The sequence below is a fragment of the Emys orbicularis genome, chromosome 5 (genome assembly GCF_028017835.1).
Source record: "Emys orbicularis isolate rEmyOrb1 chromosome 5, rEmyOrb1.hap1, whole genome shotgun sequence".
Classification (NCBI taxonomy): Eukaryota; Metazoa; Chordata; order Testudines; family Emydidae; genus Emys; species Emys orbicularis.
Genome location: NC_088687.1, coordinates 117,144,474 through 117,159,792, shown reverse-complemented (window position 1 = coordinate 117,159,792; position 15,319 = coordinate 117,144,474). Strand labels below are relative to the sequence as shown.

Genomic DNA, 15,319 nt, shown 5'->3' with positions numbered 1-15,319 from the left:
TTAAGATATCACCTTTTCCCCCTTCTTAAAATATTATCTAAATGAGAATTATTTCCCCACTTCAGTTAAACACTTTCACAAGTAGATTAACTGACATCAAGAAATGTTCCTGTTCCTTCACAGGTGGTATCAATATGTGGAATAATATGACAAATGGGAGTTTAAAGCAAAGTAACATTAAGATACTTAAAAGGGACACCATCACCTTTAAATATATGCCAAGACTTTAACCACACATTTTGGAAAGTTAGGCTCTTAAGTCAATATTTAGTCACCTAAATACTGGCCTGATTTTCAAAAGTATTGACTTGAATGGGAACTGCTTGGTGCTCAGCATTTTTTTTGCAGTTTTCTTCTGATGAGAATAATTAGTCATTGCAGCAATTTACCAAGGAATATGGTGGATTCTCCACCACTCGCGGTCTTTCAGTCAATACATCTAAAAAGATATGCTGTAGCTCAAACATAAATTATGGTCTTGAAATAGAAATTATTGGATGAGATTATTTGCCCTGTGTTATGCAGGAGGTTCGACTAGATGATCATAATGCTCCCTTCGGGTCTTTAAATCTATGACTCTGTATGTTCCAAATAGGTTGCAGCTCCCAACACGGTATCCTATCATCATCTACTGACTGCAGAAGCTGAGCCATTCTGAATGGAATGCATTTATTTAGACGCACTTGGCAGTCATCAGTGGTGTTAGCTTTAACCCCTGTGATGCATAGGGATCAAAACCATGCTTCTCCTGTGAGCCCTGATCTTATTATCTGCCTGCTTGTGTCGCAAGAGGAGCATGAATACAGTAAAGTACTGAAGACATACTGAGATAGAATCCTTCTTTGATTTTCTCTTCCTGTTGTAAAGTTTGGAAAGGTAATGAATTTCTAAATGCTTCATTCTTGCCATGCTTTAAGACCAATAAGGCACTTGGATATAAAATAATTACTAATCTATGTAGCATTCCTTGCTCCCTTCCTCTGGAGAGATGCCATACATCTAGAGATTTCCATAACAGCACTATACATTCTTTAGTATCACAAGAAACTTATATTTTGCTTTATTTTCATATCCAGCTGGCCACAGAACGGATACATGTTAGAGGCTCTCCAAAACAGATAAGAGGTACCCCACGCCTTCAGCCTTTATGAACTACAGGCCCTATTCTTGGTCCATGTCATTCTGCTATTCAAAAATTCATACAGACCCATAAAACCACATTCTACTTTCAGTTGTACTCAGTGAGTTCCACTAGTTTAATGAGGTTTCATGTACATAACTAAGAAAAGAATTTGACTCAAGTTATATAACAGAGATACAGTTCTCTCCTCTAACTGAAATTGAAAATCAATGTCTGATTTTCTGTCTATGATGGTGTCATTCCAGCAAAACAACATTACTTATGTGTATCCTCTTGTAAATACTTTACAAGCTTTGCACAACTCCAGGTAGGAAGTCCAATTTTTAGGTAGAATATAAATCAATGAAAAATATTTTTCATTTGGATTTCAACAGAATCTGTATTATTGGCTCTGGTGTGCTATGGTACAACAGAGTCTATGTTATACTTTCAGAAGTGCTATTTATATATTGTAACTAAGTGTTGCTCTGTGTTCTTCCCAGAAAAACAAAAGTAGTCTTTCATAATGAACATCAGAAATAGTTACAGCATTGCGGTTGCAACTCTAGAGTTAAGGGCTGGGAATAGTAGCTTGTAACAGTTTCAAAAAATTATCTTTCTGGATGAAATGTATCAGGTTTGGTCTTGACATGAACATGAATTATTTGAGAAAGACACAAAAATCTGTTTTACCCTTTGTGTTATTTAAACAAATATATGTCCATTACTAAAGATTATTAGAACTTTTCCATTGCCCGGCGCTTTTTTTTTTTTTTTTAAACTTGGCATATCCTGTTCCTACTGAAGTTAATGGTAAAAAGATTACGAGAAGTGGGATCAAGCCCTGTGATTTGCTAATCAGGGAGTCTCTGAAGGACTGGTTAAAACCAGGGGAAAATTAGGATCCAGCTGGTGTTTTTATGAATGGGAAATAATTTCTTAAGAAGGGTTTTGATGATTAGGAGTAAGAAAAGTATCAAACTATGTTCTGATGATCAAAAAGGGGGTTACGGCAATAGAAAAATACCAACAGAACTATGGAGAATAATCCACCTCTAAATTATAGATGGTATGCAAGAAAATAAAAATGCTTCCAAAAAAAATCTCTCATTTTATGCTTAAAGCTTAATTCCACGCTTTTAAATTATGGAAGCAGATTATTTTATTAACTGATTTCCACCTAGCAAAGAAAAATAGTCACTGTTACAATACAGAATTTAGGAAGACCAAACACATGAAACCCATGTTCCATTGTAACTAAAGATGTGTCTTATGGTATTTCTCGATATTAAACAAACAGCCAAAGTACTTCAATTAACTGGTATTTATGCATTAATAACTTACTTTTATTGCCTACCAAGGCCACAAGTGGCTGAATTTCTGATTCTTCATTTGCTTTCTTTACCATATTATACCAGTCTTCTAAATTTTCAAAGCTCTGGTAATTGGTGATGTCATATACCAAAAGGACACCCTAAGGAGAAAAGATATATTTGAAACATTATACATTGACAAAAGTTATTCATTGCAATAAATTACTATTAAATTCATATTAAGTTTATTTTTTAAGATTCTTCAAAAGCTGAGATGCCACTAATTATAAATGTTTTATTATTAATTATTATTATTGTAATCCAAACTGAACAGTTAGAATTCAAGCAACTCCACTAAATAAATACTTTATGAGATAACAGACACAAAGCAGTACACAGACTTTATTACTCAGATATTAATTGTACCACAGCTAGTGAAACACAATGGAAATTTAGCAAAGAAAAACAGCAAACAATATATTACTCATAGTAGAATGTCACTGTCTGACACTTACATTTCTTTTAAAAACCTCAAAAGCTTTTCAAAATGAAAGTTAATATTGTAAAAACTAAGTTATAAAAGGGCTGCTACTTATCTAGTTTTCACCACAGGTTTTCCAGATTTGATTTTTTTTTTTAATTGTGAATCACATATTTCTTATTGCCTGTCTGCTGCTTCTATTCTCCCAGCTGGGGCCAAAAGCCAGCTCCATTCCTTCACTGTTGTAGAAGACAAGTATTAGCAGGCTTTTAACAAAACTCTAAGGGCCTGATCAAAAGTTCGGCATAGGTCAATGGAGAGACTCGCTTTGACTTCAATGGACTTTAGGTCATGTCCTAAGTGAGGCTAGGTCTACACTACGCGGGGGGGTGGGGGAGGTTCGACCTAAGATACGCAACTTCAGCTACGTGAATAGCGTAGCTGAAGTTGTGTATTTTAGGTCGACTTACCTGGCTGTGAGGACGGCGGCGAGTCGACCGCTGCCGCTCCGCCGTCGACTCCGCTTCCGCCTCTTGCTGCGGTGGATTTCTGGAGTCGACGGCAGAGCGATCAGGGATCGATTTTATCGCGTCTTCACTAGACGCGATAAGTCAATCCCCGATAGATCGATTGCTACCCGCCGATCCGGCGGGTAGTGAAGACAGGTGAGAAATATTCAAGAGAGACAGATATTAATCAGGTGTCCCATAAAGTCCATTATTTTAGCGAAAGTCCTTTGACATCCTGACTTCCCTGCAGTCTTTAGCCTACCCCGTCTCTTCTTTTTTCCTCCATGGATTCCATGGTCAGCTCTCACCATCATTCTCTTCTCAATTATTGACTCCTTTGTCCTTCTCTCCCACTGTTCCATCCAATTCAATATCCCATAGCCCAGGCTCACATCCAGAATCTGTTTCTGCTGCTCCTGTTCCCATCCTTCTATATACCTCTAAAGAAAACCACAAAGACGATGTAGCATTCCTCTACTGCAAACCCATGCTTTTCTCCTTATGTACCACCAACTTCCTTGCAAAACGGTTTTACTATTTTACTAAGTTTTGCAACTTCCTTGCAAAACTTTGATTCCTCCCTCTCTGCACAGTATCATCAGCTTCTTCAAGGAGAGTGACAAGAACTAGCATGACCTCCCTTTCACCCTCTTCCCCACACAACACCCTTTCCTCTTTTATCTCATTCATTAAATCTAATGTCTTGCACCAACTGTTCCCTTCCAACTCTTCCATCACCTGCCCCTTGACTCCATCCCTCCCACTTACTGATCTCCTTACTCCTACTCTACCCATCCTTCTGAAATATTGCAATCTGAAAATATGCAGGAGGGAAGTAGCAGGTATATAGTAAAGTTACTTTCCTAACTTTGAACATCAGTCATACAGTAGGACTGGGGGAGGGACGGGACGCAAGGGGGTACAAAGAGACTGGGATTGGGACAAGCCTTGCCCTCAAAAAAGCATACTCATTAACAGGTCAATCAAGGTAACAGTTGACTGTGGGCACTGAAGGTGTTCACATGGAAACTCAAAATAAAGATAATTGTGAACTGGAGATGTGCCATCAACTACCAAAGAGAATGTAATAGATGCAGATTGCCTACTAACAAAGTGGCTATTCTACACAAATGGATTTTTGAGCAATTTGTGGCTGTTATAAAAACAGAGAGGCAGAAAATAAAGGAGAAAGATAAGGTCTTGAAATCAAAAGATAGACCCCCTTGGCAAAGACCCACCTTTATTCCATCTTGACTTGGGCAATAAGGCAGCACTTCAGTAAGGGCAGAAAGCTTAACACTATTATCACAGCTACCGACAGTTGGGATGCCAATAAAGTTATTGGTTATTTTTAAAACAACAAAAACTGCACTGTGTCCCAATTTTTGTTTTACTAGTATAAGCTTTGTTGTGAGCAAGACACAGTGTTGTGCTATGTCTAATGGGAATGGGAAAAGGGGAGCACAAGTGTAGGGATTGTTTAAGTAAGGAGAATAGGAGTGAGCTTGATGGAAAACAGAAAATGAGGAGGAGCATGTGGCATGCTCCTTCCACCTCCAGTATTGCCCTCTTCCCCATTTAGTAGAAAAGCATGACCGTCCCTATCTCAGATAGCTCCAGAGTTCAGAAGACACTTGGGCAACAGCAGCATGTAAAATAAAATTAATGCAGAGTAACATATTTTTTAAATGTTTATACCTATCATGATGGGCTGGCTGTTTCCGGTATCTCTTCAGACCATCATTGTGCTGCTTCAGGGCTTAAAGCCAAGCATTAGCCCCTGCTCCCCCTTAGGAGTAAAGGAATCCCACCACAGAGGTTTCATGGAAGATACTCTTGAAGTGAGTTTTAGCAACTGTAGCTCCCCAATGTCCTTACTATCACCTCCCAGGCCATCTCCAACACTGCCTTAAAAATGATGTACTTTCCTCAATCATTCCCTCTCTTTGAATCCTTTCAATGATTGTCCCACACAACAAGTTTAAACTCTTGGTACTTGCTCCTAAGGTCCTGCACAATTCTGCCATGGCCGGCCTGCCTGCCTGCCCGCCCGCCGGTGAAAGCGCGCGCACACACCTCTGACAATACCGACCTCTCCCTGCTGTTTCTCTTTCTCCCAATCCAATCTCTAGACTTTTTTCCAGGTTACCCCGTATGCATGAACTAGGAGATCACTCTCAGTATACCCGGTCCCCCACCCTCTTCTTAATTAAACAACAGAAGCAGATGCTGATGTCTGAACTCATGGAAATTATATAGGATTGACAGATCATCTCTTGGGGCTTACTTTGATTGCAACTCAGGATAACCACAAATTGATATCCGGAATTTGAAGACAGCATTGGGCCTGCTTCCACAATGGGTTACCCAAGTTTTATATCAGTGAAACTCTATTATTTGAGAGGTGGGCTGGCAGGGATGCAATAAAAAGACAATGACAGACTGCTTTTATGGCCTTTACACTAAACACTAATCTGTAATCTTATTTTTGGCGCCAACAAAAAGATAATGTAAAATACTCTACCAATGACTTATTCTCAATTATGAAGGTTCTGGTCACAACTTCATATTTAAGATTTAGTTCTATTTTCTACTGAAAGCAGAGATTCAACCTTCATTTTCTCTGAAAAAATACAGTGTATCCTCCCCAAACTTACAATCCTTTAAGTACAGAGAGAACAGATATAAAATTCAATCATTGTTATTTCCCCAACATGCACATGAAATACACTTAGAAAAGACAGGTTTCAGAGTAGCAGCCGTGTTAGTCTGTATCCGCAAAAATAACAGGAGTACTTGTGGCACCTTAGAGACTAACAAATTTATTAGAGCATAAGCTTTCGTGGGCTACAACCCACTTCTTCGGATGCATCCGAAGAAGTGGGTTGTAGCCCACGAAAGCTTATGCTCTAATAAATTTGTTAGTCTCTAAGGTGCCACAAGTACTCCTGTTATTTTTACTTAGAAAAGAGGCATTTTTAATGGATAAAAAATTAGAAAGAAAAACAATTAAAATTAGCCTGGTAACACAGAAGTAGCACATTGCCCCACCATGAAAAAGAAAAATGTTTGAGAACCGACGGAGGATACCACAATGTGAACACTATGTTAATTCTCTACTCTCCAGCACATATTCCCTGCTTGCATAACAACATTCTGGCAATGGAGACATTATGCCTACCTTACTGTACATGTGAGTGCTTTTTGTTTCTGAATTGTAGAATATTTGCAAAAATAGTCCACTGGAAGCCGAGTGTACTGCAGAAATGATTTGCTGGTCTCTAGAGAAGGTATGGTCCGCACTACTCTTATTCTATTAACAAGCTAATTTATGAAGTAGCAAATGCCAACACTGAAGGATACTTTACACTAGAGATATGGATAGGGTCTGCAGTTATACAGCTCAGAGATGGGAGTTGGTCTAAAACATATTTACAGCATAAATGGTAGAACTGCAATTCTAAATGTTTCGTAACAGTATTAAATAGAATGATACATAATTTGACACTAGAAAAACCAACATTTAAGAAGTTTCAATATTTACAACAACAAGGAGTCCGGTGGCACCTTCAAGACCAACAGATTTATTTGGGCATAAGCTTTCGTGGGTAAAAAAAACACTTCTTCAGATGCATGGAGTGAAAATTACAGATGCAGGCATTATATAATGACACATGAAGAGAAGGGCATCTGAAGAAGTGGTTTTTTACCCACGAAAGCTTATGCCCAAATAAATCTGTTAGTCTTTAATGTGCCACCGGACTCCTAGTTGTTTTTGTGGATACAGACTAACACGGCTACCCCCTAATATTTACAACAGAGTATATTTAAAAGATTAAAGAAAATGCTAATCCAGTACTTCTATAGTTTAAATATTTTTATTCTCAATGTTTATCAAATTATAGCCCTATCCAAATGATATGATTATGAAAGAGCTGATTAAATTTTAATTTGAAATTATTAAATTTAATTTAATGCTCATGAAAAGCCTCAGATTAAAAGTAATAGACAATGAAATCCTCTAGCCACAGAACAGACATAGCTCAATAAGTGGCAACTTCCCCCTACAAACATGCAGAGAGCATCCATGCTTACAGGTAAGAAGGTAGTTCACTGTCTGTGCCTATTAATCATCAGCTTCTCTGGAGAGACTGACAAAAAGGTTGCCAAGATTGACAATTCTGTGATGTGGCCACATTCTCACTAGGGACTAGATGCAAACTACATAGTTCACAAAAGTACAAAAAGCAGCCAATCAATCTAAGCTAATAACCTTTATCTACTTGCATCTTCTTTTGTAAATCTCTTAATAAATTTTCCCATTGTTAACATAGGTACATAAAAGTTCCTTATAGTGATAATTATCACAATAATACATTAAACAAAAATCTAAGTTAGCTTTTAAAGGGTGCCTCAACCTGGCCGCTTAAATAATATTAACTTAGCACCTTTCATTCAGAAAGATCCCAAAGCTCTTTACTGTCTGCTAGAATCATTTCAGCCACCACGAAATTCAGTCACCTCTGAGGTGCAATGCAGCAACCACATCATTCTGGGCTAGCAACACCAAAACAACAGTTTTAGGAGGGGAAGTAAATTACAAAACTTTTTCAGCTAAAAGTACATGGGAAATTAGGTAGATACATTGGAAATAGACTGAGACACCAAGGTTAATACCACTCTGATTGCAAAACGTGACGTAGGCCTGGTCTACACTACGAGTTTAGGTCGAATTTAGCAGCGTTAAATCGAATTAAGCCTGGACATGTCCACACGACGAAGCCCTTTTTTTCGACTTAAAGGGCCCTTTAAACCGGTTTCTTTACTCCACCTCCGACGAGGGGATTAGCGCTAAAATCGGCCTTTGCGGGTCGGATTTGGGGTAGTGTGGACGGAATTCGACGTTATTGGCCTCCGGGAGCTATCCCACAGTGCTTCATTGTGACCGCTCTGGACAGCACTCTCAACTCAGTTGCACTGACCAGGTAGACAGGAAAAGCCCCGCAAACTTTTGAATTTCATTTCCTGTTTGCCCAGCGTGGAGAGCACAGGTGACCACGCAGAGCTCATCAGCACAGGTAACCATGATGGAGTCCCAGGATCGCAAAAGAGCTCCAGCATGGACAGAACGGGAGGTACGGGATCTGCTCGCCATATGGGGAGATGAATCAGTGCTAGCTGAACTTCGTAGCAGTAAACGAAATGGCAAAATATTAGAAAAAGTCTCAAAGGCCATGAAGGACAGAGGCCATAACAGGGATGCACAGCAGTGCCACGTGAAAATTAAGGAGCTAAGGCAAGCCTACCACAAAGCCAGAAAAGCAAACAGAAAATCCGGGGCAGAGCCGCAAACATGCCGCTTCTACGCGGAGCGGCATGCCATGCTAGGGGGTGCAGCCACCACTACCCCAACCGTGTGCTTTGACTCCATCAATGGAGAATCACGCAACAGGGAAGCGGGTTCGGGGTATGAGGAAGATGATGATGAAGACAATGAAGATAGCTCACAGCAAGGAAGCGGAGAAACCGGTTTCCCCAACAGCCAGGATATGTTTATCACCCTGGACCTGGAACCAGTAACCCCCGAACTCACCCAAGGCGTGCTCCCAGATCCTGAGGGCACACAAGGGACCTCTGTTGAGTGTACCTTTGTAAATATTACACATGGTTTAAAAGCAAGCGTGTTTAATGATTAATGATTAATTTGCCCTGGCAATTGCGGCCAGTACAGCTACTGGAAAAGTCTGTTAACGTGTATGGGAATGGAGCGGAAATCCTCCAGGGACATCTCCAGAAAGCTCTCCTTCATGTACTCCCAAAACCTTTGCAAAAGGTTTCTGGGGAGGGCTGCCTTATCCCGTCCGCCATGGTAGGACACTTTACCACGCCAGGCCAGTAGCACGTAGTCTGGAATCACTGCATAACAAAGCATGGCAGCGTATGGTCCCGGTGTTTGCTGGCATGCAGACAACATCCATTCCTTATCGCTCTTTGTTATCCTCAGGAGAGTGATATCATTCACGGTCACCTGGTTGAAATGGGGTGATTTTATTAAGGGGACATTCAGAGGTGCCCGTTCCTGCTCGGCTGAACAGAAATGTTCCCCGCTGTTAGCCACGCGATAGGGGGAGGGGTGAAGTGATCATCCCAGAGAATTGGGTGTGTGTGGGGGGGGGGTAGTTGGGTTTGTGCTGCATGTTAACCCGGAAACTGCAGCCCCTCTTTTTACATTGCAAACCCATTTTAAATGGCCAACCCAACGGGTGCTTGGTATGGGAAATGAGGGCGCTACTGTTTGAAACCATTCCCACATGTTAAGAAGGTTAAAAAAGCCAAAAGACTGTGGCTTACCATGGCTACCTGCAAGCCAAAATCTGTTGCCTGGCACTGCGTGAGTGATCTCTCACACCAAACCGGCAGGCCCTCAATATAAGAGGAAAAATGCAACCTTGTAACAAAAGCACATGTGCTGTGTAATGTGAACAGCAAAATTTAACGTGAAAGAGTGTACCCATTGTTCTCTAAAATGTGTCTTTTTTAACTACCTCTCCCTTCTCCTCCACCAGCTGCAAATGTTTCTCCTTCACAGAGGCTAGTGAAGTTTAGAAGGAGAAAACGGCGGACTCGGGATGATATGTTCTCGGAGCTCCAGATGTCCTCCCACGCTGACAGAGCACAGCAGAATGCGTGGAGGCAGTCAATGTCAGAGTGCAAAAAAGCACAATATGAACGAGAGGAGAGGTGGTGGGCTGAATCGCAGGCTGAAGAGAGCAAGTTGCGGGCTGAAGAGGATAGGTGGCGTCAGCTTGCTGACAGAAGGCAAGAGTCGATGCTCCGGCTGCTGGAGCATCAAACTGATATGCTCCAGCGTATGGTTGAGCTGCAGGAAAGGCAGCAGGAGCAGAGACCGCCGCTACAGCCCCTGTGTAACCAACAGCCCTCCTCCCCAAGTTCCATAGCCTCCTCACCCAGACGCCCAAGAACACGGTGGGGGGGCCTCCGGCCACCCAGTCACTCCACCCCAGATGATTGCCCGAGCATCAGAAGGCTGGCCTTCAATAAGTGTTAAAGTTTTAAAGTTTTAAACTGCAGTGTGTCCTTTTCCTTCCCTCCTCCCCCACCCCTCCTGGGCTACCTTGGCAGTTATCCCCCTAGTTGTGTGATGAATTAATAAAGAATGCATGAATGTGAAGTAACAATGACTTTATTGCCTCTGCAAGCGGTGCTCGAAGGGGGGAGGGGGAGGGGGAGGGTGGTTAGTTTACAGGGAAGTAGAGTGAACCGGGGGCGGGGGGGGCGGAGGGTTCATCAGGAGAAACAAACAGAAGTTTCACACTGTAGCCTGGCCAGTCACAAAACTGGTTTTCAAAGCTTCTCTGATGCGCACCACGCCCTGCTGTACTCTTCTAACTGCCCTGGTGTCTGGCTGCGCGTAATCAGCGGCCAGGCGATTTGCCTCAACCTCCCACCCCGCCATAAATGTCTCCCCCTTACTCTCACAGATATTGTGGAGTGCACAGCAAGCAGCAATAACAATTGGAATTTTGGCTTCGCTGAGGTCTATCCGAGTCAGTAAACTGCACCAGCGCGCTTTTAAACGTCCAAATGCACATTCTATCACCATTTGGCACTTGCTCAGCCTATAGTTGAACAGGTCCTGACTACTGTCCAGGCTGCTTGTGTACGGCTTCATGAGCCATGGCATTAAGGGGTAGGCTGGGTCCCCAACGATAGGCATTTCAACATCCCCAACGGTTATTTTCTGGTCCGGGAAGAAAGTCCCTTCCTCCAGCTTTTGAAACAGAGCAGAGTTCCTGAAGACGTGAGCATCATGTACCTTTCCCGGCCATCCCACGTTGATGTGAGTGAAACGTCCCTTGTGATCCACCAGGGCTTGCAGCAGCATTGAAAAGTACCCCTTGCGGTTTATGTACTCGGTGGCTTGGTGCTCCGGTGACAAGATAGGGATATGGGTTCCGTCTATCGCCCCACCACAGTTTGGGAATCCCATTGCAGCAAAGCCATCCACTATGACCTGCACGTTTCCCAGAGTCACTACCCTTGATATCAGCTAGGGTGACCGGACAGCAAGTGTGAAAAATCGGGACAGGGGTGGGGGTAATAGGAGCCTATAGAAGAAAAAGACCCAAAAATCGAGACTGTCCCTATAAAATCGGGACATCTGGTCACCCTAATATCAGCAGGTCTTTGATTGCATTGGCTACTTGGATCACAGCAGCCCCCACAGTAGATTTGCCCACTCCAAATTGATTCCCGACTGACCGGTAGCTGTCTGGCGTTGCAAGCTTCCACAGGGCTATCGCTACTCGCTTCTCAACTGTGAGGTCTGCTCTCATCCTGGTATTCTGGTGCTTCAGGGCAGGGGAAAGCAAGTCACAAAGTTCCATGAAAGTGCCCTTACGCATGCGAAAGTTTCGCAGCCACTGGGAATCATCCCACACCTGCAACACGATGCGCTCCCACCAGTCTGTGCTTGTTTCCCGGGCCCAGAATCGGTGTTCCACGGCATGAACCTGCCCCAGTAACACCATGATTTGCACATTGCTGGGGCCTGTACTTTGTGAGAGGTCTATGTCCATGTCAATTTCCTCATCACTCTCGTCGCCGCGCTGCAATCGCTGCAATCGCCTCCTCGCCTGGTTTTGCTTTAGCATGTTCTGGCTCTGCATATACTCCAGGACAATGAGCGTGGAGTTCATTGTGCTCATAATTGCCACGGTGATCTGAGCGGGCTCCATGATCCCACTGCTATGGCGTCTGGGCTGAAAAAAAGGCGCGAAACTATTGTCTGACGGAGGGAGGGAGGGGTGAGTGACGACATAGCTTACAGGTACAGGGAATTAAAATCAACAAAGGTGGCTGTGCATCAGGGAGAAACACAAACAACTGTCACACAGAATGCCCCCCCCCCAAAGATTGAACTCAAAACCCTAGGTTTAGCAGGCCGTTGATTTCATGGAGGGAGGGGGAAGCAAATGAATACAGAACAAATCTGGTCCATCTATTTTTTACATCTTAAGCTGGCAGCAGACGGTGCAGCATGACTGATAGCCATCGGCATCTTCTGGGTGCTTGGCAGAAGATGCTGTACTACGACTGCTAGCCATCATCGTCAAGACGGTTCAATAGGACTGCCGGCAGGACTGAGTCTCCAGGAGACAAAACATGTCTGCCCAGGTGCCTCTGATCGAACTCACTGAGGAATATGACGATGACAGATATCAATCGTAATACACCATCTACTGCCAAAAGGCAAGGAGCTGCTGCTGTATAGCAATGCAGCCCCACGTCTGCCAGCACCCAGATAGCCGATGACGGCTACCAGTCATACTGCACCGTCTACTGCCAAAAGGCAATTAGCTGCTGTGTAGCAATGCAGTATCACGTCTGCCCGCACCCAGATGACATATGGTGACGGTGAGCTGAGCTGAGCTGAGCTGAGCGGGCTCCATGCTTGCCGTGGTATGTTGTCTGCACAGGTAACCCAGGTAAAAAGGCGTGAATCGATTGTCCGCCGTTGCTCTGACGGAGGGGGAGGGGCCTGATGACATGTACCCAGAACCCCCCGCGACACTGTTTTTGCATCATCAGGCATTGGGATCTCAACCCAGAATTCCAATGGGCGGCGGAGACTGTGGGAACTGTGGGATAGCTACCCACAGTGCAACGCTCCGGAAGTCGACGCTAGCCTCGGTACTGTGGACGCGGTCCGCCGACTTAATGCACTTAGAGCATTTTATGTGGGGACACACACAATCGACTGTATAAAACCGATTTCTATAAAACCGGCTTCTATAAATTCGACCTAATTTCGTAATGTAGACATACCCATAGGAAGCCCAGAGCTCTGTTCTATGCCTCAGCCACAAGATGGCATCTCTAAAAGTACCATAACCCAAAGTTCCATCCTGGAGAGTTGATTCTATTCTGACTCAGAAAGAAGGGAGCCACTAATGCCATTTTCTGCAGCGCCTAGAGTTTCTTTGGATGCTTCTCATCCAAATACTAAGCACACCCAACTGTCTGATTATGTCATCTGACCAGTTCACGGACTAAGATGATATAGGTACAGGATATATAATTTACAATGGCTTGTACAGAATCTGTATCTATCATAGGCCCCAATCCAGGAAAATGATGCATATGGGTAGACCTCTGCACCCATGTGGAGTCCATTTGACTTGCACAGGCATAACAGTCCATTCACGTACAAGAAGTTGAAGAAACAGAGCTTTACATGGTTAAGTTCCTTGGGGCAGGGGACAAGTCTTTTTTGCAGGCAAAGCAACAAGAAAACTACCAGTACTTAATAATTAGTTCTATGGAAATGATACATGACATTATCTGCCTTAAGAACTGAAATTATTGCCTTTTGAACACTTAATAGAACCTCAATATAATATTCTGGATAGATATTTATGCAGTATATGATTGCTTAGATCATACATCCATTTCACAGCTAACAAGGCATTAAGGGCCAGATTTTCAAAGGTATTTAGGCACGTAAAGATGCATATAGGCACCTAGTGAGTTTTACAAGGCACCTATCTGCATCTTTACGTAAATCTTTGTAAATCTGATGCCTAATGATCTGGGATTTATGAACTCTCACGTAAAAGTGCTTGGATGTGAAGGGGCTGACTTTTGAGGAAAGATTAAAAACTAACGGCAACATTTTGAAAACCACATTGGTGATTTAGGGACTTAAGTCACTTATTCAAAAATAATTTTGGCACTTAGGAGACAAAATCCCATTGACTTTCAATTGGAATTAGGTGTCTAACCTGCTTACATGCTTTTGTAAATCCTATTAGACACCTATCTGCATTCTTAGGCATTTAAATACTTTTGTTAATCTGCCTCTAGTAAATGGAGACTGGAGCAGTAGCATATTTCAAGACACTAAGTAAGTAGGTAATCAGAGATTTGGAGCAATCAAATTTTTGAATTGCTCCGCTCCGGCTCCGGGCAAAAACCTACTGCTCTGCGCTCCAGCTCCAGGCTCCGCTCCAAAGCCCTGTAGGTAATAATTCCTTATTAATTTTTTGCTTCAAGAATATCATGATATATTTTGTCTTAATTAAATATCTAGCTTTGGCTTATTATAATGATCAAATACATTATTCAATAATGGAATCATTTTATCTATGAAATAAAAGATCCAGGGCTGAAACCTTACCTTAATATTCAATATGCATTATATTTTCACATTACTTAATTCCAAGATATACACATGGGTCCAACAAACAAAGCAACTGATCAGGATTCGCCCATTTCATCCCTCTGAACAACCTGATTGTATCTCTAAAGAGCAATTAGTTTTGGGTCTGAATTAAGGTGACTTCTTATAGTTGTTGGTGACAAGGTGAGTAACACCAGCAATTTCAACTGCCTGCTGTGTTACAGAATGCAGGTGCATGCAGCTATATGCTCTGCCTATCTACTCCCTTTCTTTGTACTTCCCTATATTGCCTGCTCCCAAGAATTTTGCTGTGTACTTAGACTAGGATTCTTCCCTTCAAATTCCACATGATGCCCTATTTAGATCTCCCCCTTTTTCGTTTCCACTAAATCTTCAGATTCCCTACACTGAAGCAACTTTTAGTCTGGAAGAGAACAGACTACAGCTTCTTCCAGAATTATCCATGCTGTTTCATCTGTTCTTCATGGAGGCTGCTGGGAAGCTAATGCTAAGAAAGTGTTCAGAACAGCCCTGGAAGGACAGACAACTTGGCATAACACTTACTAGAATTAAGGAGAGGGAAACTGACACTAATTTATTAGAAAGTTGCAACTACTGTAGTTTGTTTATCAAATAAAAGTAGATTTTGCAGTTCTTAGTTATTTTAATGGAAATGTTACCAGGTCACTCAAT

General features: G+C 42.5%; 1 protein-coding gene across 1 annotated transcript in view; it reads right to left on the bottom strand.

Moving 5' to 3' along the window:
* The window catches only part of RAB28 (RAB28, member RAS oncogene family), a 96,024-nt gene that overhangs the window by 62,022 nt on the left and 18,683 nt on the right, over positions 1–15,319 (bottom strand). The window contains exon 4 of the mRNA XM_065404849.1: positions 2,465–2,594. Coding sequence (XP_065260921.1) covers positions 2,465–2,594 — 130 coding nt within the window. The remainder of the gene's footprint in view (positions 1–2,464; positions 2,595–15,319) is intronic.